Raw genomic sequence first — 20,681 nt, 5'->3', positions numbered from 1 at the left:
CCTGGGCCTGCGGCGCACTCAGCTGTTCAGCAAGCAACGCCTCCACCATCCTACATCGCACCGCTCAGCTACCAGCGCTGCCTCATCAGGGGACCCACACACCAACCCGAGATCTCTGGCACCAGTCTCCTTCTCCCTGGGTTACTCCCTGGGCCTGCGGCGCACTCTGCTGTTCAGGTCCCCAGAGTGACTAGCAGAAACAATCTGTACTATACCTGCTGCTTGTTCTTACACTCTCTTTTTGTTCTGATTTAGCGAGCAACGCCTCTCATTCACCCCGGGAGACAGTAGTCCAGTCAACCCAGTGTGCCCAGCTGCCCCACGATCAGCGGACGAGACCGGCTCTGTTTTGTTTGTTATTTTTGGAGCATTAAATAAGTTTTCTTTTCTACCTGGGTTCGAATCTGCAAGTTTACTGGGTCCTAAACAACTCACACACAGCTTATCGTAACAGTCCCAACTTTTTTTGGAATGTGTTGCAGCATCAGAATTGAAGTGATTGTTTATTTTGGTCAAAGAATAAAATTGATGAGGTATCACATCAAATAATGTTCTGCTGTATTGTTTTTACTGTAATACAGGACACAAATGATTTACACATCACTATTTTCAGTTTTAATCTTGATTTTATGTCCCATCCCAGCTTTTTCTGATTTGGGATTGTATTTTCTAACATGAATGTTTTCCACATTTGCTTTTTAACAGAATAACAAGACTTAGTTGGAAATGTGAAATATTTGAGATGAATAGTTGCAGTAAATATTTATGATGGGGTTATGTCATATGATTTTGAGTCTCACACTAAAGAATTTTGAATATAATATAGTTCTTGATTAAAGTGACCTGAACTATGGTTTTCTGACTCAATAAAGATCAAAAGTCAGCCTAAAATATGAAATTATTTGAGGCACTTATTTACAATAGCAACATTACAATTCTTTACAGTTTCTTCCCATCAAAACAGGACACAAACATTTTATATACGTGTGTTAATTGGATCAGTAGAGTATTGCTGTGTTATTTCCTCTTAGCTGAGATTAAACTCTTATTTAACATTGTAATAAACCAAACTGCTGGTAAAAATCATTACAGGCTCAACATGGGTTGGATCTCCAAGAAAACTGGCAGTCAAAGAAGAAGCAGTTTGGAAAAAATTAAGGGAGCAAGAGTCATCTAGACAGCATTATAAAACTAGGCTCTGCAGAACAAAGCTTCACAGACTGACAACACATAAGTACATATACAGTCAACTAAGCAGCACAACAGCAGGTTGAGGAGAAAGTTGTTGCCCCGCCATGTTTTGTCAACCTGAAACACTACTGATAACAATTAACAATCAGATGAAAATGTGAAACCAATGAGCCTGTGTGAAACTGGTCTCTGGCAGTGATGAACCCAGAGAATCATCTGAATCTGCAGCTCTCCTCAACTTAATAGAGCTTTATAGGTTCCACTCATTGTTTAGTATCCAGACCACAGCTTTACTATTTTGATTCACTCTCAATGCTTTTATAGTGTTGTCACAGCAGGAAGCTGTTTTCAGAGGAGTAGGCCCTAAAAAGCCAATGTATTCTACCTGCTCAGCTGAAAACAGCAGACAGGCACACTCAGAGACTAGCTGCTGAACACAGTGGAGCATTTAGCTGCTAAATATGCCAGATATGTCCCTCAGGAGGTGGTAGAGACCACAAACAGAGATACAAACAGACATGGACTTAAATTCATCAGACGGACACAAGCCCCAGCCAGAATGATTTATCATGTTACTCCATTACTGCTGGATGTAGAAATAAGCAACTGTTTGCTAATTGACTTAGCTACTGTATATTAACTTAAAAGATGACAACATGCCATTTCTGTGTTCACAATTTATTCCCACTGCTTGAGTGACTCAAAAATCACCTTCTGCAGGAATCTACGGCAGACAGGTTTCCAACGTTCTAGTGGCTTTGACATGGTTAATACTGCAAACCCCAGAAAATCTGTACTTTAACTTCTCCACATAATTATTTATTACAGTTGATCTTATCATAAACATATTAATCAAGTCTGGATTTCCAGTGCGTTTCCACAGTCACTTGGGTAAATGTCAAACAAAAGCTTTTTGAGTGACAGATGAAAAGCTTCATGATTGGTTTTGATCCAAACACTTCTCTGAGACGACAGAGACTCACTGGATCGATGTTTTTATATTACAGAACAAACACAGTGCTTATGGTATGTGGTTGTCTGAAGGAGCTGAGTTCTAGTGTACGCGCGCGCGCGCGCACACACACACACACACACACACACACACACACTTTTACACATCTTGTTCTGCTGGCATGCTGCTTAGTCTTCCCTAAACCTGCTTCAGGATATTTTTCTGTTTCTCTACACTGCTTTATAATAAAGAGCTAATGAAGCACACTGAGGAGAAATGCAACAGTATCAACAAAACAATATTCTGCTGTTGAAACATATGAAAAACAGAATCCTCAGCAGTAAACAACTATGACCTGCTTAGCAGAGAAAGGTGACAGAGAAAACAGAAAAACCCATATGGAAACACACACACACATTTACCTCAGTATAAATGCACAGACACAACAAACACATCAGCACTGCACGTGCGTGCGCGCACACACACAGTTGTGTCTTACTAGAGCCTCACCTAACCTAATTTTAACCATAACCCTAAAACCAAGTATTAACCTTCAAAAATTCCTTTGAAGTTGTGAGGACTGACTAAAATGTCCTCACAAAGGTGGCACTGAAAACAAGCCAAAAAAGTCCACACAGTGTCACGAAGACATGTCCACACACATTCAGACACACTGCTGCTTTCTATGTGATAACCCCAAACACACTTTCTCTACCAAAAGCTTTGATCCCCCTTACGCCTCTGCACTGTCTCTCTGAGCATGATCTGACAGCTCATCGACCATACTCATGAATAGTTTATGCTAGGAATATGAACATTTCTGAAGTTTCCAAGCAGTGTGGAGGAGAAGGAGATGTGGAAGAAGGAAGGCTTTGGGTGAGGGGGGTGCATCCAGGGGGAGTCAGGCAGGGGGACTCGTGGCTTTCATTTTTTTTCTGCTCCAAATTAAAGTCCTTATATTCAGAGCTGCTTTGTGTATGTGTTTCCTGTTCAAGTGAGATTAGCTACCATCTGGTCAGGGACCCATTTCACAACAAATCAGCTCCCAGTGAATTCCTCAGCCGCCAACTGGCTCCTTTTTTACATTAAAGATGACCACAAGAGCTCATAGTTTGCAGGTATTCACTCAGAGCAAACATTACAGAAGCTCACTACATACTCTGGCTGTTCATGCTTGCATCAAGATGGTTGGCTGATACTGTATATACAATTGCATTTTGTCAGAAACTACACAGTGATATACTATAAATAATTGGGTTCTGAAGGTTCCAGTTCCAAAATAATAAAAATTACATACTTACTATGATACAAGGCTAAAATGATTCTATTATTTTTGTAAACCAGTCTTTTTTTAAACAAGGGGAAACATGCACAACAATGAGATAATAGGCTGTCGCAGAATACTGCTTCCATATGTTAAAATTACAACCGTCGCTGGCTGCAGATTATGTGACTGATATTTGCACAAAGGCCAAAATGGAACTATTATCTATTTAATATACAGTACCCTCTGGAAAACCAATGTCTGTGCCTAGATCATTTGTTTAACAATGCATTTACATCATGTCTGATGAGAATAATGACGATTAATTTACACAACTGAGCATTCAAAGTTTTAGCGTTTAAATATAAATGAAAACCTCCATAACTCTACTGATAAAAGATACAAGTGTGACTGTGAGGTAGTGGCCCTGTGAAAAGTTTCTGTACACTGATCCCAAGACTAAACTGTTGAAATGTGTGTGTGCTGCATGTGTGTGTGTGTGTGTGTGTCCTCACTGTCTCACGGTCCAGCTGCTTGTTGACCTTGATAACCCCACTGAGTGGGTCGATAAAGAACTGGTTGTCTCGGTCTCCACTGATGATGGAGTAGAGGATGGCTCCATTCAGTTTACTGTCCACATCTTCTGCTATCAGCTGCAAACACACACACACACACACGCACACACATACATGTAGAATGAGTTAATGTTTCAGTTAGCATCGGACAGTAGCACATTTGACCATATGTCCCTGTCCCATAGTTTGTCAGCATATTTTTCATCCATATGTTACCAATTCTGAATAAGTTGTACAGATCTGACCTTCACTGTTTTAGATGTCTCATCTGCCAGCCTGTCAGTGCACACTGGTTCCTGTGGATGTACTGTCACATGTGTGACTTTGACCTAATTCAAACTTTACCATATACAGTATATTCTTGCATAAGAATGAACAAACAGAACCAAATGCACTGTTCAGAGTGAGAGGCAAGTGAAACTGGCAGACAATCTTTGATATGTTTAACACAGAGAACCCTTCTGGAAACACAAGTGTTAAGTAAGAGGTGAATTCACAACTAGATAAATCTCATATATTATATTCCACTGTCTATTTGTGCTACTTTGTAACAACAATTCAAATCAAATCAAATGTTCTTATAGCACGTTTAAATACAGCAAAAGTTGTGCCAAAGTGCTTCACAATATGACAATAAAGGCGCATAGTTAATGTCACACAGATGATCAAAAAAGTTTACACACTGAAGAAATTTGAGGTGTGGAGGCGGCACAGTGGTTATCACTGTCACTTCACATCACCGCAACATTTCAGTGTGGTGTCTTTCATATCTGTGTTTATGTTTTAGTTGTTTGGGATCAAGGAAAAAAACAAACATGACTTCCTTTTAGCTCTGGTGTGGTCCGTTCAGATTGACTTTTTACAAACAAACCAAGAGGAATGGGTGCAGTTAGCACTGACATCAAGAATGTTCTGGGTTCGAACCCGGGCCAACCCCAGGCCTACCTGTGCAAAGTTTGCATGTTCGCCCTGTGCCTGTGTGGGTTCTCACCAGACACTCTATTTTCTTCCCACAGTCCACAGACCTGCATCTTAGGTTGACTGGTGACTCTAAAATGCCCGTAGACGTGAGTGTGAGTGTGTGTGGTTGTTTGTCTACATGCCAGCCCTGTGATCGACTGGTGACCTGTCCAGGGTGTACCTTGCCTCTCACTCAGTGTCATCTGGGATTGGCTGAAGCCCCCCCATGACCCTATTCAGGGATAAGCGATATAAATAATGGATGGATTTGTACAAAAACTGTAGATTGGATCCTCACCAAAAGTCAGACCACACTGTTCCCAGTGGGAAGACACAACATACTTTGGTGTCCACATGTCAAAAACTGTGGAAGGAGTAGTGGGACAAAATTTTGGAAGAGGAAAATTAAATAATAATAATAATAATGCAAGAGGTGTACTGTACTCCTTTGGAGTTCACATACCTAATAAAATATGGCCAGAAATTGAAAAAAACAGCAAATGTGTCTCCATTTGGTTATGATGTAAAAGCCTGAGTTAAAAGGTGTGTCTTTAAAAATGATTTAAAAGCTCCTAGATCTGATGCTTATCTAATTTTTATAAAATCAGAATCAGAATTAGCTTTAATCGGCAAGCATGGACATAAAAGGAATTAGTCTCCAGCACAGAGGCTCTTGATGTGTTTTAGGCAACAGACAATAGACAAAAAACTGTGCACTCAAGGGTAGGGGAAGGGTGGGAGAAGGAGGACAGGCAGTATTCATAAACATTATATACATATATACACATTTCAAGCTATCAGACTGGTGTATGTAGCTGTACTATTTACAGTTATTGCACTGTGGTTGTTGCTGAGTCCTGTTGCTTCAGTTGTAGATAACTGATCATCAGAGTGATGGTGCAGGGGAAGAAACTGTCCTTGTGTCTAGTTGTTTTGGCATACAGGGTTCTGTATCACCAGCCAGAGGGAAGGGTTTCAAACAGTTTGTGTCCAGGATGTGAGGGGTCTGCAGAGAGCTCCTCCGCCCTCCTCTTTACTCGTGAGGTGTACAGGTCCTTTGTGGAGGGCAGGCTGACACCAGTGATCTTTTTTGTAATCCTGACAGTTCGCTGGAGTCTGTTCCTGCTCTGTTTGGTTGCTGAACCAAACCAGAGAGTGATGGAAGAGTAGAGAACAGACTCTATGATTCCTCTGTAGAGGATAATAGGATAATCACCTTTATTGGCCAAGTATGTTACACACAAGGAATTTGTTTCCGGTACAGAACCAATGGCAGCCACCTGTGGCACCAACTCAATCGATGGCTCTAACTATCGGGGGCAACTTGGGGGTTCAGTGTCTTGCCCAAGGACACTTCAACATGGACTGCAGGCACCAAGATTCAAACCTTCAACCTTCTGGTTGGGAGACAACTGCTCTACCCAACCAAGTCTGCCTCAGTCATGTGCTCCCATATGCTTTTGTTGTTGTTTCTGTTGTTTTCAGTATTCTGCAACCCTGCCTGCATTACTTTTACTAGGGACGAGCCTCTGAACATCCGTCAGCTCAGTCTGGAGATTTTTTCTCAAGTTTTCACTGATAGTGGAAGCTGTTTGGACATTTTAGATGGTGGAGCAGCAGCTGTTTTCAGGACTTGGAGGAGACGCCGGAGAGGGAGGAGGGCTGGCACCTTGATTAGGCTATGATGGCGGGTGTACCGAACGCCACTCTGGACCATAGATCTAGCAATTCTCCATTCTCTAGCTAACAAAATGGACAAACTGCTGCTGATCAACTGAACTAACTCTGACTTTTCACGTTATGCTTTGTGGAGACGTGGCTTAATGACTCGATCCCTGAGGAGGCTGTTCAGCTGCTGGGATTTCAGATTTACAGAGCATACTGTGTGAAGGAACTATCTGGAAAAAAGAGAGGAGGAAGCATCTGCTTTTACATTAATGGAGGTTGGTGTAAGGATGTAACAGTGCTGGAGAGAACTTGTAATATGGACTTAGAGGCATTATTCATAAACTGTAAACCATTTTATTCTCCTAGAGAATTTCCTTGTTTATCCTAGTTGGTATTTATATTTCATCACAGGCCTATGTCAAAACAGTGTTGCAGCTCCTAGCCAAATGGATAATAAGCACAAAACAGAAACACCCAGATTCCCTGCTCATTATCTTTTAACAGAGCAAACCGAACTCACGAATTGCCCAAATACAGACAACATGTCAATTGTCCCACCAGGGACAAAAACACACAGGATTGTTGCTATACTGTAATTAAGGAGGCCTGTCGCTCTGTTCCCTGTGCAGCTCTTGGGCTTTCAGACCACTGCATGATCCACCTCATTCCCACTTATAGGCCAAAACTCAAAGCTGCAAAGCCTGTGGTCAAAAAGGTGAAAAGATGGACTGAAGAGGCAAAGTCAAAGCTACAGGCCTGCTTTGACTTTACAAACTAGGTGTTCTTGAGGCCGAAGCTACAGACCTGGATGAGTATACTGACACTGTGACATCATATGTCAGCTTCTGTGAGGACATGTTTATGCCCATTAAGGCTCTCTGCACATATAACAAACAATAAACCTTGGTCCACAGTGGAGCTCAAACTGGAGGCCTACAGGAGTAGGGACAGGACTCTGTATGACCAGAAACACACTGACAAAGGAGATCAGAGTAGCAAAGAGGAGCTACTTGGAAAGGCTGAAAAATCAGTGTTGGGGCAATGAACCGTCATCACTGGTTACAGGGGACACTTACATGTACAGGCTGGCCATAGCTGACTGGACACAGGTGAACCCATGATACAGGCAGACATAAATGGACAGCTGCATGTAAAAACACTGATATGATCTGTCCTCAAATAAATGAAAAAATGTTTTGCATTACCAAATAAGAATTACCATCGACAAGACTTTATCATTTGTACACATTTTGTCTTAATATTTTCTTAACAGAATACATACTGTACACTCACTCTGAGCATTATTACATTATTTGAGTTATTACTGTAAAAGGCATTGAAGACTGTCATGAATCTGGCCCACTGCTACAGAGCATACTGTGTGAAGGAACTATCTGGAAAAAAGAGAGGAGGAAGCATCTGCTTTTACATTAATGGAGGTTGGTGTAAGGATGTAACAGTGCTGGAGAGAACTTGTAATATGGACTTAGAGGCATTATTCATAAACTGTAAACCATTTTATTCTCCTAGAGAATTTCCTTGTTTATCCTAGTTGGTATTTATATTTCATCACAGGCCTATGTCAAAACAGTGTTGCAGCTCCTAGCCAAATGGATAATAAGCACAAAACAGAAACACCCAGATTCCCTGCTCATTATCTTTTAACAGAGCAAACCGAACTCACGAATTGCCCAAATACAGACAACATGTCAATTGTCCCACCAGGGACAAAAACACACAGGATTGTTGCTATACTGTAATTAAGGAGGCCTGTCGCTCTGTTCCCTGTGCAGCTCTTGGGCTTTCAGACCACTGCATGATCCACCTCATTCCCACTTATAGGCCAAAACTCAAAGCTGCAAAGCCTGTGGTCAAAAAGGTGAAAAGATGGACTGAAGAGGCAAAGTCAAAGCTACAGGCCTGCTTTGACTTTACAAACTAGGTGTTCTTGAGGCCGAAGCTACAGACCTGGATGAGTATACTGACACTGTGACATCATATGTCAGCTTCTGTGAGGACATGTTTATGCCCATTAAGGCTCTCTGCACATATAACAAACAATAAACCTTGGTCCACAGTGGAGCTCAAACTGGAGGCCTACAGGAGTAGGGACAGGACTCTGTATGACCAGAAACACACTGACAAAGGAGATCAGAGTAGCAAAGAGGAGCTACTTGGAAAGGCTGAAAAATCAGTGTTGGGGCAATGAACCGTCATCACTGGTTACAGGGGACACTTACATGTACAGGCTGGCCATAGCTGACTGGACACAGGTGAACCCATGATACAGGCAGACATAAATGGACAGCTGCATGTAAAAACACTGATATGATCTGTCCTCAAATAAATGAAAAAATGTTTTGCATTACCAAATAAGAATTACCATCGACAAGACTTTATCATTTGTACACATTTTGTCTTAATATTTTCTTAACAGAATACATACTGTACACTCACTCTGAGCATTATTACATTATTTGAGTTATTACTGTAAAAGGCATTGAAGACTGTCATGAATCTGGCCCACTGCTTCCGGTCTCATGTTTTTATTTTGACACTACTTCCTGTCCCCAGCTCACCCTGACTCCCAGGAACTATATCCCATCACCCATATTGGTTTCACCTGCTTCTCATTACTCACACCTGCTTACAACAGCATACAGTATAGTGGCCTCATTAAATAATACCTGCTGTTTAATTTAATATCTCATTAATGAAAACATTGACACATTTGATTATATTCTAAGCTCATCCAAAAGCTTTTTTGACAATATTTTCTAATAAGTGGCTAATTTAACAGGTTATTCATTATCACCATATCAGTCAATCAACAACTTGTTTTATATAATAAATTTTGTTGGGTAATGGAAGCAGCACTGTCAATGGTCAGCTTTCATTTGGACATTTAAAGCAATTTTAAAAAATGTGTCTACTCTTTCACATAGTCTAACAATTTTTCTAATATATAGAAGTCTCTTCTGACCTTTTGCTATGCTGAATTGGATTTGAATGTTGGAATAGACAGAGGCAGAAGTCAAGGGATATGGAAAAGATAAGACACCAAATATGTAGCTTTTTTCAGACATGCACTGGAACCCTGAAATTATCTAGACATTACCTGGAGGAGCAGTATGTGAGAATGCAAATGTCTGAGTCATCTGACCCAAACACTGAATGGACTTTACCCTGGTAGCTCCCAAAAGTCTGTGTGAAATCTGAATGAACCCATATGAGAAAACAACAGTGTATAGACCCGACTATTCACACCAAACTAGTGGCATGTTGGTAACATTCTATCATATGACTGACACAAAACTGGAAGAATACAAACACCCAAGGGTGAAGAAGACTGGTAATTCACAATGAAGACACCAACAAAAATGTCTAACTGGAGACAACCTTATTTGGGAACTTCTGCCATTTAGCGCTGGCACCAGAATCGTCACACAAATTTACGCTATAGCATGAGATTAGACTGTTTGACCAAATTACAAACTGGCTACATGACTGCATCATGTCCTACCTCTTGCACAATCGATCCACTTGCATAAACCAGAGTATTACCAGTAGGCGAGGCTGTGTCTGACACAGACTATCTCCTGTCCTGTTGTGTGCTACATGTGTGAAAGGGCTACTCTGGGCAAAGTCCGGACCTGATTCCATAGACACTATATGGAATTCATGTGTGAAAAAGGCATATGATACTGTACCTTCTTTTATAAGAAATATTTCTGAATTTTTACAAAGACAGTCAGCACATCAATAAACATAAAAGTCTGCAAAACTATGACTCTGTTAACAATTTAACAAATGAAAAGTAAATCAGAGCTGCTTGCATTTTTACTACCTGTTTTCTCTGTGAAGCTCACCAAATAAAAGCTTAAACCAGTAAACCTTATCAAACCCTGGGAGATCAGTAATACTGGAAGCTTAGCAATTACCAACATCTGGATTAAGCTGATGATAGAATAGCACAAAGCCATTATTTTACTCTCACATGGGGTCAATCATAAAGCGTATGGTCTCTACATTGATGTGTTGTATAATATACCACCATCTGTTAAAATGCATCCATGCATAAAAACTGTTTTTCACATAAACACATTCCCTTTCCACATATTTCAAGGCTACTACTGAACCAGTCCAATCACTGAAAAACAGGCTGCTTGTCTCACCATCGTTCTGCACAAACAAACAAAAAAGAATAAGTTGACTAACAAGACATAAAGGTCAAAAACTCATTAAGTGGAACAAACAACAATGATAATTTTTCTAGAGCCTCCTTAAAGATATTTTGGGTTTGAATTTAAGGAAAACTCATGGGGTGTCCAAAATGGGAACGTTCATTCTCTGGGAATCAAAGATTTGCTCTGTAAATACCATGGCAAATGGCAGGCTGGATTTTGATATTGATATTGAAAGTGGAAACTCTAGTGGTGCTGAAGAAAAAGTTATAGGGTCCCCAAAATCACGATGACATATCTTCTGGGGATCACAAATATTCAAGCCAATTTTAACAGGAATGCAGCTGCTGGAGAAGTATTGGTCAAGGGAACCTTTTACATGTTGCCAATGCCCCAGAAAACCAGAAATATTAAAGACCATGAACACCAGCATCCAATTTCATGATGATTTCACCAGTACTTGTAAAGATAGGTTCAACTCTGGCTATGAACCTACCTGGACTACAGGCTCTCCAATGGTGGCATCCTCCGACACCACTGCAGTGTAGATGTCATGGCTAAACATGGGTGCGTTGTCATTCACATCTGTCAAGTTTATGTTCACTGTAGTAATGGCACTCAGTGGTGGCATGCCGCCATCACGAGCCTCCACAGTCAGGAAGTAGTCCCTACAGGTCTCGTAGTCCAGAAGCTGGGCAACTAGAATGGCACCTGAGTAAAGTAAAGTGAGAACAGAAATATGCATCTGAACAAATACAAAGGGTAGAATTTAATTCCAAATATTATGTAGTGACTGTAAAGAAAATGTTTTTCAGGTCAGCTGCCAAACACATTCAGGGGGTGTTTGTTGAGTGTTCAAGGACCTAAAGATCTGGCAACCATGTAAATTTTAATTACTGTGCCTAAATCCCATGAAAATATCCAAAGCAGAAAATATCCTTAGCAAACATAACTAGCAATGTATATAAATCAAATCCTGATATATCTTCTTTCTCTGTGTCAAAGAGCTCCACTGTTGTCCAGAAACTTAACAACACATCAGTGAGACACACACTGCTGCACAGGGCTGCACTGCATGTTCCTTCATTATTATAAACACACACACTGTAGGTTATTTTAATTCAGTCCCACACACACTGTCCTGCTGCCTCAAATACTCCTAGATCATCAAACATGAATTAATCTACAAATGCACTATTTTCTCCTGTTTGATGAAACTATAGGGAACAATAGTTTTAGACATTACTACATTTTTCTAGAAACTATGAACTGAAATTTTACATCTTCATTAGAAGCCACTGGGCTTTGGAATGAGAGCCACAGATCAGGTAGGGACATCACAAAATACTAAGAGCTGGACAAACACTTCAACAGCTGTAAACTTGGCATTATGGCTTCTGATTCAGAAGAATCCAGGATTTGAGGATATGAGCTGTGCAGAGAACTGGAAGAAGAGGAGTTAACTGTAAACATATTTTACAGAACAGTAAGAAGCTGAGATGGATAAAGATATGCCTATGCTATGTCACTACACTCATTTAAAGGACATTTGGTTAGAGCAACAGAAAGAAAGAAAAGAGAGAAAAAAAGGCGAAAGCTCTGGATGGCGCCCCCAAACTGAAATGGATAGTAAGATAGCAGGCTGAGGCAGCTTTTGATATCATGATGATATGAGCAAAGCAGTGCTGGGTGAACAGTCGAGTAGTCCTGAAACCTACAAAAGGAAGCTTTGTGGGCCTAGCTGACAACTTGGAGAATCTAAACATCTGAAGATCTCACTACTGAGCTTCAGATGATGCCAAGGACAATGTTTTGTTGAGACTATGCAGGACAGTGTATTTTTGGTTTAGACTATTTGTGACTGCTAACCTAAATGAACTGAAGCCAAAACTGAGTTCTGTGCCTGGCTGCTGACATGAGAAGAGTACCAGAGCAGACCTGAACACGCTGGCCCCACCACACGGCTATGTGAGCAACTCTATGGGCACAAGGTAGACTGACCTTGAAAAATTAGTCAAGCTCACAGTTACAGCTTGCATCCTTTTCTTGTGGATTGACCACTACAGACATTTCTTTTATGTACAATACTAAGGGCATTTTTTTCAAAGAATTGGCTAAAATGAAGTCAGCGGTTTTTTAAATGTACTCTGCTGTTCTGTCAGCACCTGAGCTAAGCTCTACAGGGCAGCATCCTGCTGCATATCCAAGTGAAAATTTGGATGTAACTGTGACAAATTATTTGGGCACAGCAGTGCAACTGACTCCAAGTTCAGACACAGAGGGTGCCAACATACACTGATGTGTTGAACTCCTTTGCTAACAAACCTGTTATCTCCTTAGCAAGGAGCAGTGTAAAAATGCTGATCACTTTAGCTCTGGTTTGGGCTCCAGTAGCTCCTGAAAAAAATATCTGGATGGTTAAGGTTCCATCAACTGAGGCCAGATGAGGTTAATAAGAATGGGAACTACAGACTGTAAAATCAAAACAACAAGGTAAAAGAGGCTAAGACATTCAACAGGGAACTGCAGAGGTGATTATACTGTAATTTTCTGTGCATTGGTCACTATGAACCTCATCTTTCACATTAGACATAGTCATGTAATTTATTATAAAAAGTTAATACTAATTGAAAACTTTTTGCAACTCCTAATGGTAGATCCAGAAGGAACACGACCCCCATGGATGGTGACACATGGCTCATAGGAATTAAGCGCTCAACTGAGCACATTGAATCCAGGTACAGTGCCTTGCAAAAGTATTCGGCCCCCTTGAACTTTGTGACCTTTTGCCACATTTCAGGCTTCAAACATAAAGATATAAAACTGTAATTTTTGGCCAGCACAGGAATCTTGGTCAAAGCACCACTGGACTTCAGATCAAAGCAAGACAGCTTAATTTCTAGAGCACATTTCCTAACCAGAGGCAATTCAAAGTGCTTCACATAGGCAAAGAAAAACAGTAACAGCATTAAATATTATAAGCATTAAAACCAGATCACTGCTTACTAAGGATGTCAGGGCCCTGCTGGGTTTGGATTCTGTAGGTAACTGGGAGCCAGTGTAAAGATTTAAGAACAGGAGTGATTTGCTCAATTCTCCTGGTTCTGGTTCAAACTCTCTGAACGAGCTGAAGTTGTCTAACAGTCTTTTGGGGAAGGCTAGACAAAAGACCATTACAACAGTCCAGCCTGTTGGAGACGATAGCATCAGTGAGTTTCTCAGGACATGAGACCTCAGAGTTGTACTATTTGTTCGAGATGATGAAAAGCTGATTTAGTTGTGGCCTTGATGTGACTGGTGAAGTTCAGGTCTGAGTCAATTATGACACCAAGATTTGTAACTTGAGTTTTTGTCTTCATAGTTCTACAATCAAGCTGATCAATAACTTCGGTCCTTTCGTTCTTGCTACCAAAAGCAATAACTTCAGTCTTGTCTGTAACTGAAGGAAATTTGATTGCATCCAGGTATTTACAGTGCCTTGCGAAAGTATTCGGCCCCCTTGAACTTTGCGCCCTTTTGCCACCTTTCAGGCTTCAAACATAAAGATATAAAACTGTAATTTTTTTGTGAAGAATCAACAACAAGTGGGACACAATCATGAAGTGGAACGAAATTTATTGGATATTTCAAACTTTTTTAACAAATAAAAAACTGAAAAATTGGGCGTGCAAAATTATTCAGCCCCTTTACTTTCAGTGCAGCAAACTCTCTCCAGAAGTTCAGTGAGGATCTCTGAATGATCCAATGTTGACCTAAATGACTAATAAATACAAATAAACATATCCAGGTGTTAGAATGGTCAAGTCAAAGTCCAGACCTGAATCCAATCGAGAATCTGTGGAAAGAACTGACAACTGCTGTTCACAAACGCTCTCCATCCAATCTCACTGAGCTCGAGCTGTTTTGCAAGGAGGCATGGGCAAAAATTTCAGTCTCTCGATGTGCAAAACTGATAGAGACATACCCCAAGCGACTTACAGCTGTAATCGCAGCAAAAGGTGGCGCTACCAAGTATTAACTTAAGGGGGCTGAATAATTTTGCACGCCCAGTTTTTCAGTTTTTTATTTGTTAAAAAAGTTTGAAATATCCAATAAATTTCGTTCCACTTCATGATTGTGTCCCACTTGTTGTTGATTCTTCACAAAAAATTACAGTTTTATATCTTTATGTTTGAAGCCTGAAATGTGGCAAAAGGTCGCAAAGTTCAAGGGGGCCGAATACTTTTGCAAGGCACTTTATATGGGCATTGATCATAGTCTTACCTCTGCACCCACTGTGGCTAAAATGTTTTTTAATGCCTGAAATATCTCAGTAGGGATCTCCTGTGGGACTTGAATGGAATTCACATGTCACTGCGCAACAGAGTTCATTCTTGAGTGGACAGCTTGCAGTGTTCACATATGTGACCATACAACAGTGAAGCAGGGGTGGTTAGCACACTCACCAGTCAATGGGTGGATGTGAAACTTTCCATGCTCGTTGCCTGATCGGATACTGTAAGTGATCTCAGCATTGGTCCCAATGTCCTTGCTGGCAGCATTAACTCTCAGAACCTCAGTTCCTACTCCCACATCCTCCGGCACTGTTGCCAGCTGGTCACGGCGCTCAAACACAGGTGGGTTGTCATTGATGTCCAGCACAGTGATGGTGATGTTAATCAGTGAGGAGAGAGGCAGCGGTGAACCCTGGTCAGAAGCACAAACTGTTATTTGATAAGCCGACTGGACCTCGCGATCAAGAACACGTTCCAGAACCACGATGCCTGAGGACTTGTCAATGGAGAAGGAACCTCTTGCAGAGTCTGCCAGGGAGTAGACCACCATACGGCCCGGACCTGCTGCAGAGCCAGAAGAAGTGTGTCAGGTATGTATATCAGAGGTTTAAAGGCCTCAGTAAGTTTGAAACACAATGCTTGTTGGATCCTTATACTCTGCTTTCAGTGATGGCTGCCGCTGACAAATTTTCTAACTTTTTGAAACAGATAGTCTGACAATCTCACTCAATAATGCAGTGATTGACCAGGAGTGTGAAGGTGAGAAAGGAAGCAGGGCTTATTTTTTGCCGCTCTCTCTTTTAGACAACTCCTTCTGTCGATTAATGTCAACAACCAAGTACAACATAAAGAATGTTGTGCGAGAAGTCTCACACTTACTAAAGGTTTTGAGGAGGCTGTTATCTGCTTTTGTACAATTAATATTTGGTCTTGTATTTTTCTTCTATGTACTTTCTAGGGCTGTCCTGGCTTAGTTGTAGTTGTCATGAAGTTTGGTACAAACATTCATGCAGTTGGATGGCTGAGATCATGCTGCAACATGTGTTTGTGAGATAGTACATAACACTGCTGCTTCATCAGTCTGTTAAACACATATGCTTGTCATTCAGATATAGGTCAGTTTTACATTACGGTCCTCAGGGCTTCATTCAGACATACACTACCTACAACAATGAACAAAACGAGGGCACAGGGACCGTCTACAAAGTGCAATACCAAGAAGAGATACTACAAAAATATTTCACTGGTTTCCTGTTGGAGACCACAACATTTAGCTTGGAAAAATGTGTCTAAGAGTGAAGCTATTGAATATTTTTGTAGTACCTCTTTTCAGTGACTGTGTATACAGTCTCAGTGCAATGGTCTCACAGCTGCTGCACATACTTTATTTCATTGAAATGGTTCATTTTGATGACAATGAGGTTGTAACTTGTTGCCTGTCTTGCCTTACTATAGTAAAGAGGGATTGTTTGTGTTTTAACATCTTGCTTATGATTTATTGATTGAGTGGATGATTTATTGGAGATCTGCTCCACTGTTTTCAGGCATGTGAGTAGCCTACCAGCTAGCAGACCAAGCTGTCTCCATCATGTCTTTCTTCTTCATCATCAGACTCAGACTGCACCCAACAAATGAATATCTGAATAGTCAAATAACTGGGTCCAGTCCTAGTGCTTTCTCTCTCTTTTACTCTGATCTCATCTTTGTGTATTTGCATATGCTTCTCCTTTCATTTTACGCTGCTTTTGAATTGCATCATTTGTCTGCTTTTCTAAATTAATGCACTGTTCATTTTCTGGATGAAGGCTTTTCTTTTTATAACAAAAACATAGTGCAGCAGAATTTGATGCATTTTGCAAAGTAGTGATAACTCCAGGAGCAAGTGTGATAATAATAGCAGTAGTTTCACCTTCATCAGGGTCTCTAGCCTGAATGCGGGTGAGCAGTGCTTTGGTGGCCGTGTCTTCATAGACACTGGCAGTGTACTGTGACAGGGTGAAGATGGGGGCGTTGTCATTCACATCAGTCACTGCCAGCTGCACCTCAGCACGGCACCACCGCCCACCACCATCAGTTGCCTGGGCAACCATCCTGTAGTTGGGTGTCATCTCACGGTCCAGAATCACAGATGACTTGACCTCACCTGGACAGGTTAAAAACAATACACTGGTCACCTGATCCCATTTTGTTGCTGCAATTCAATCTATACTGGATTGATTGAAGATGCAATGTATTAAAGTTCAGTGAAAAAAGGCTAAGTACTAAGTGTTGCACCAAAAGAAATGTAGCGTAAAGGAGTGTTTTCTAAGCCATTATGTCCATACCAGTGTCTGGGTCCATGCTGAAGTCCTGGGATCCAGGGCCATGTAAGGAGTACTGGATCCAGGCACTGATACCCACATCTGCATCTGTAGCTCCAACCCTCAGTAGTACACTGTTGACTGGGAGGTCTTCAGGAATGGAAGCAGTGTACACAGCCTGCAGATAGTACATGCACACAGAGCAAAGAGATTAAGAGAAAAAGTCAATGGAATGAAATTAAATGAAATAAAACAGCTACATTTTTGTCACAGTGGTTGCATTTATCCTTTAAAAAGAGCAACACATGGTTTTATTCCTCACCTGGTCACAGATGGGACTGTTATCATTAGTGTCTGTCACTGTCACCTCCACTGTTGCCTGGGAAACAAAGAGTCCATCGCTAGCAGTGACATTGATGATGTAGAGGTTGAGTTCCTCCCTGTCCAGCGGCCCCTTCACATACATCTTCCATTCACCCTGAACCAGACCCAGTGCAAACACACCACGGTAGTTTCCCCCTGGACACATAGACACAGACAGGGCTAGTCACATCCTGTGAAGAAAATTTTAGACAAACAGACTGACATACAGATTGTGAATAATTTCTCCACAAATTACTGATTACTATAAATTATGGATGCATACACTTTAGAAAGTAAAGCATCATGTAAAGTTTACAACACTTACAATTTCCAATAATAAGGCACTGGGCATTATCAAAATATAACTGTAGGCAAAGTTGTTCTGTACAAGCAAAATTGTAAGTTACACTAAGGTCTTATGTTAATGCTCAAATGGGGCGACTGTGGTTCACTGGGTAGAGCAGTCATCTTCCAACCGAAGGGCTGAAGATTCGAATTATGGTGCCTGCAGTCCACATGTCAAAGTGTCCTTGGGCAAGACACTGAACCCCCGAGTTGCCCCCAATGGTTATAGCCATTGGTGTGAGTTGGCGCTGCAGATGGCTGCCTTGGTTCTGTACTGTACTGGAAACAAATTCCTTGTGTGCAACATACTTGACCAAATAAAAGTGATTATTATCAAATAAGAAGCATTCTATTTGCTTTGCAAGTTAAAGTTATATTAAGTCTTGTCTACTGAGTCAGGTCTAAAACCTGAAATTTGTATTTGACTCACCCATCACCAAAAATAAAATGTAAATAAAAATGTTTATTACTTTTTTAAATGTACTTGAAAACACAGAAATGAAACAGTTACATTTGTTTATCTTTCATAAGCTGCATATTTTGCATGTTGTTGCCTGTTGTTTTGGTGATCCCAGAAATGTCTTTGTGTCTGAATGTAATGATGTGAAGTTCATCTGTTGTCTCTCTGGAGGTGTGCACTGACAAACACACCTTCACCTCCCTCTATGCACAATGTGAGTTTGTTGTCTGAAAAACAGAGAGTTGATTTATTGCACACTTGATATTTAATCTGAGGATGTGCAGAGTAGTCTTTAGTCTAAGTCAAGGTGAAAGCCAAGCCCACACCTCTCTTGTACTGTTTGGTGCTCTGTCTGCGCTTGTCAGTAAACCAGAGCACATGGCTTCACTCACAACATCTATTAGTTTTACAGTTTCTTTACCGACTGCACAAGAAAGTTACATCTATAATCACAGCAATTATTATAAGTGGCTGCTTTATGTGAACAGTACAGGGAAATTAATGTTGCAGCCATGGATAGGATGGGACCATAATACTGAGGATTTATGAAAGCACTGGGTGGGCTGGTGACCCATTTAACTGAGGTGTCACGAGAAAGTAGTACACAGTCCTCCACCCATCCATTTCCATGCAGCTCAGCTCTCTCTAACAGACTGATGAGTGGAAGGAGAAACTGCCTACATTGTATGGAGGGAGTGACAATATACCGCTCTAATGTCAATAAAATGACTTAAAAAAATACAAGTACAGTGGCAACTACAAGAACAGTGTTCTTAATTAACAGAGGGTCTATTTCAAGTGTCAAAATACAAAATGTACATGTTAAATAATATGAACCTGCAATAAATAAAAAGACCAAACTGAAACCACATACTGGATGTTAAGTGAACACACAGAGGACACAGAGTGGTAAGGACTGTGCACAAGTCAGTGGCGGTGTCAAGCATTTTTTTATGTTTGTGTTTGATTTGCCATTTTGTTAACACAACCATAAAAGAAAAAAAAAAGACCAGCAAATGCAAATCATTTATGGATATGTGGGCACTACGATCCCTTTTTCACATCACAGATATGATCTGTCCATGTATAAATGCAAGCATTCAGAACTGGATCAGAATCCCCTGACCACACTTGAGATGATCTGGATGGCACTGTAATCAGTTTTAGTCCGGTGTCCATAACCCATCCATCCATCCATTTTCTCCCGCTTATCCGGAACCGGGTCGCGGGGACAGCAGTCTAAGCAAAGATGCCCAGACTTCCCTCTCTCCAAAGTCTCCAAAGTGTTTATTTGTCATATGCACAGTTAGGAAATGTGTTTCCCTGTACAATGAAATTCTTACTTTGCCGTCCACATGAATGCCACAAAAATACAAATGAAATATAAAGTAGATAAACAAGCAACACAAAATCTAGGGCACTTTAAGCAGCAAATGCAGCAATATAATAAAAATATATAAGAATATAATAAGAGAATGTATCCTGCATGGGAGCAGCATGTGCAGCAGTCAACAGTCAATGTGCAATTATGCATGTGCAAACTGAGAATGTAAACAGTAGATGACGTATTTCCTGGTAATATACTCCTCAGCTGTTTAGGAGTCAGAGGGAAAGAAAGAGTTTTTCAGTGTAGTGGTCCTGCATTTCACACTTCTGAACCTCCGGCCAGAGGGTAGGGAGGCGAATAGTCCGTGCTGGGGGTGGGTGGGATCTTTGAGGATGGAGGCAGCTTTTCTACGCACCCTGCGGTGGTGAATGCTCTGCAGAGAGGAGGTGGAGTCCTGGTGATCTTCTCCACAGTCTTTACCACTCTCTGCAGGCACTTGCGGTCCTTAGCAGTAGTTCTGCCATACCAGACAGTGATGCAGCTGGTCAAGATGCTCTCAATGATGCAGCTGTAGAAGTTGCAAAGGATCCTAGGCGACATGTCAAACCTCACCAGCCTCCTCAGCAAGTACAGCTGCTGTTGGGCCTTCTTGACCAGCTGTGTGGTGTTAAGTGTCCAAGTGAGGTCCTCACTGATGTGGACGCCCAGGTATTTGAAGCTGCTCACCCTCTCCACTTCGAGCCCCGGTGTGAGCAGTGGCCGATGAGTTCTCCTCTCCTTCCTCATGTCTACTATCATCTCCTTCGTCTTGTCCGTGT

The 20,681-nt window shown here is 41.2% G+C and overlaps 1 protein-coding gene across 13 annotated transcripts in view; it reads right to left on the bottom strand.

The window, feature by feature from the left end:
* Nucleotides 1-20,681, bottom strand: part of fat3a (FAT atypical cadherin 3a) — a 291,897-nt gene that overhangs the window by 42,743 nt on the left and 228,473 nt on the right. For 9 of the 13 annotated variants that reach the window (XM_020619087.1, XM_020619094.1, XM_020619093.1 and 6 more), the window contains 6 exons: nt 17,691-17,887; nt 17,393-17,546; nt 16,978-17,211; nt 15,240-15,632; nt 11,291-11,505; nt 3,923-4,060 (listed from right to left, as the gene is read on the bottom strand). In XM_020619087.1, coding sequence (XP_020474743.1) covers nt 3,923-4,060; nt 11,291-11,505; nt 15,240-15,632; nt 16,978-17,211; nt 17,393-17,546; nt 17,691-17,887 — 1,331 coding nt within the window. The remainder of the gene's footprint in view (nt 1-3,922; nt 4,061-11,290; nt 11,506-15,239; nt 15,633-16,977; nt 17,212-17,392; nt 17,547-17,690; nt 17,888-20,681) is intronic. The other 4 variants (XM_020619092.1, XM_020619097.1, XM_020619098.1 and 1 more) reach the window with 1 other exon arrangement.

Source organism: Monopterus albus, unplaced genomic scaffold, assembly GCF_001952655.1.
Source record: "Monopterus albus unplaced genomic scaffold, M_albus_1.0 scaffold214.1, whole genome shotgun sequence".
Classification (NCBI taxonomy): Eukaryota; Metazoa; Chordata; class Actinopteri; order Synbranchiformes; family Synbranchidae; genus Monopterus; species Monopterus albus.
Note: the sequence above shows the minus strand (reverse complement) of the source record. Positions and strands in the feature narration are given on the sequence as shown.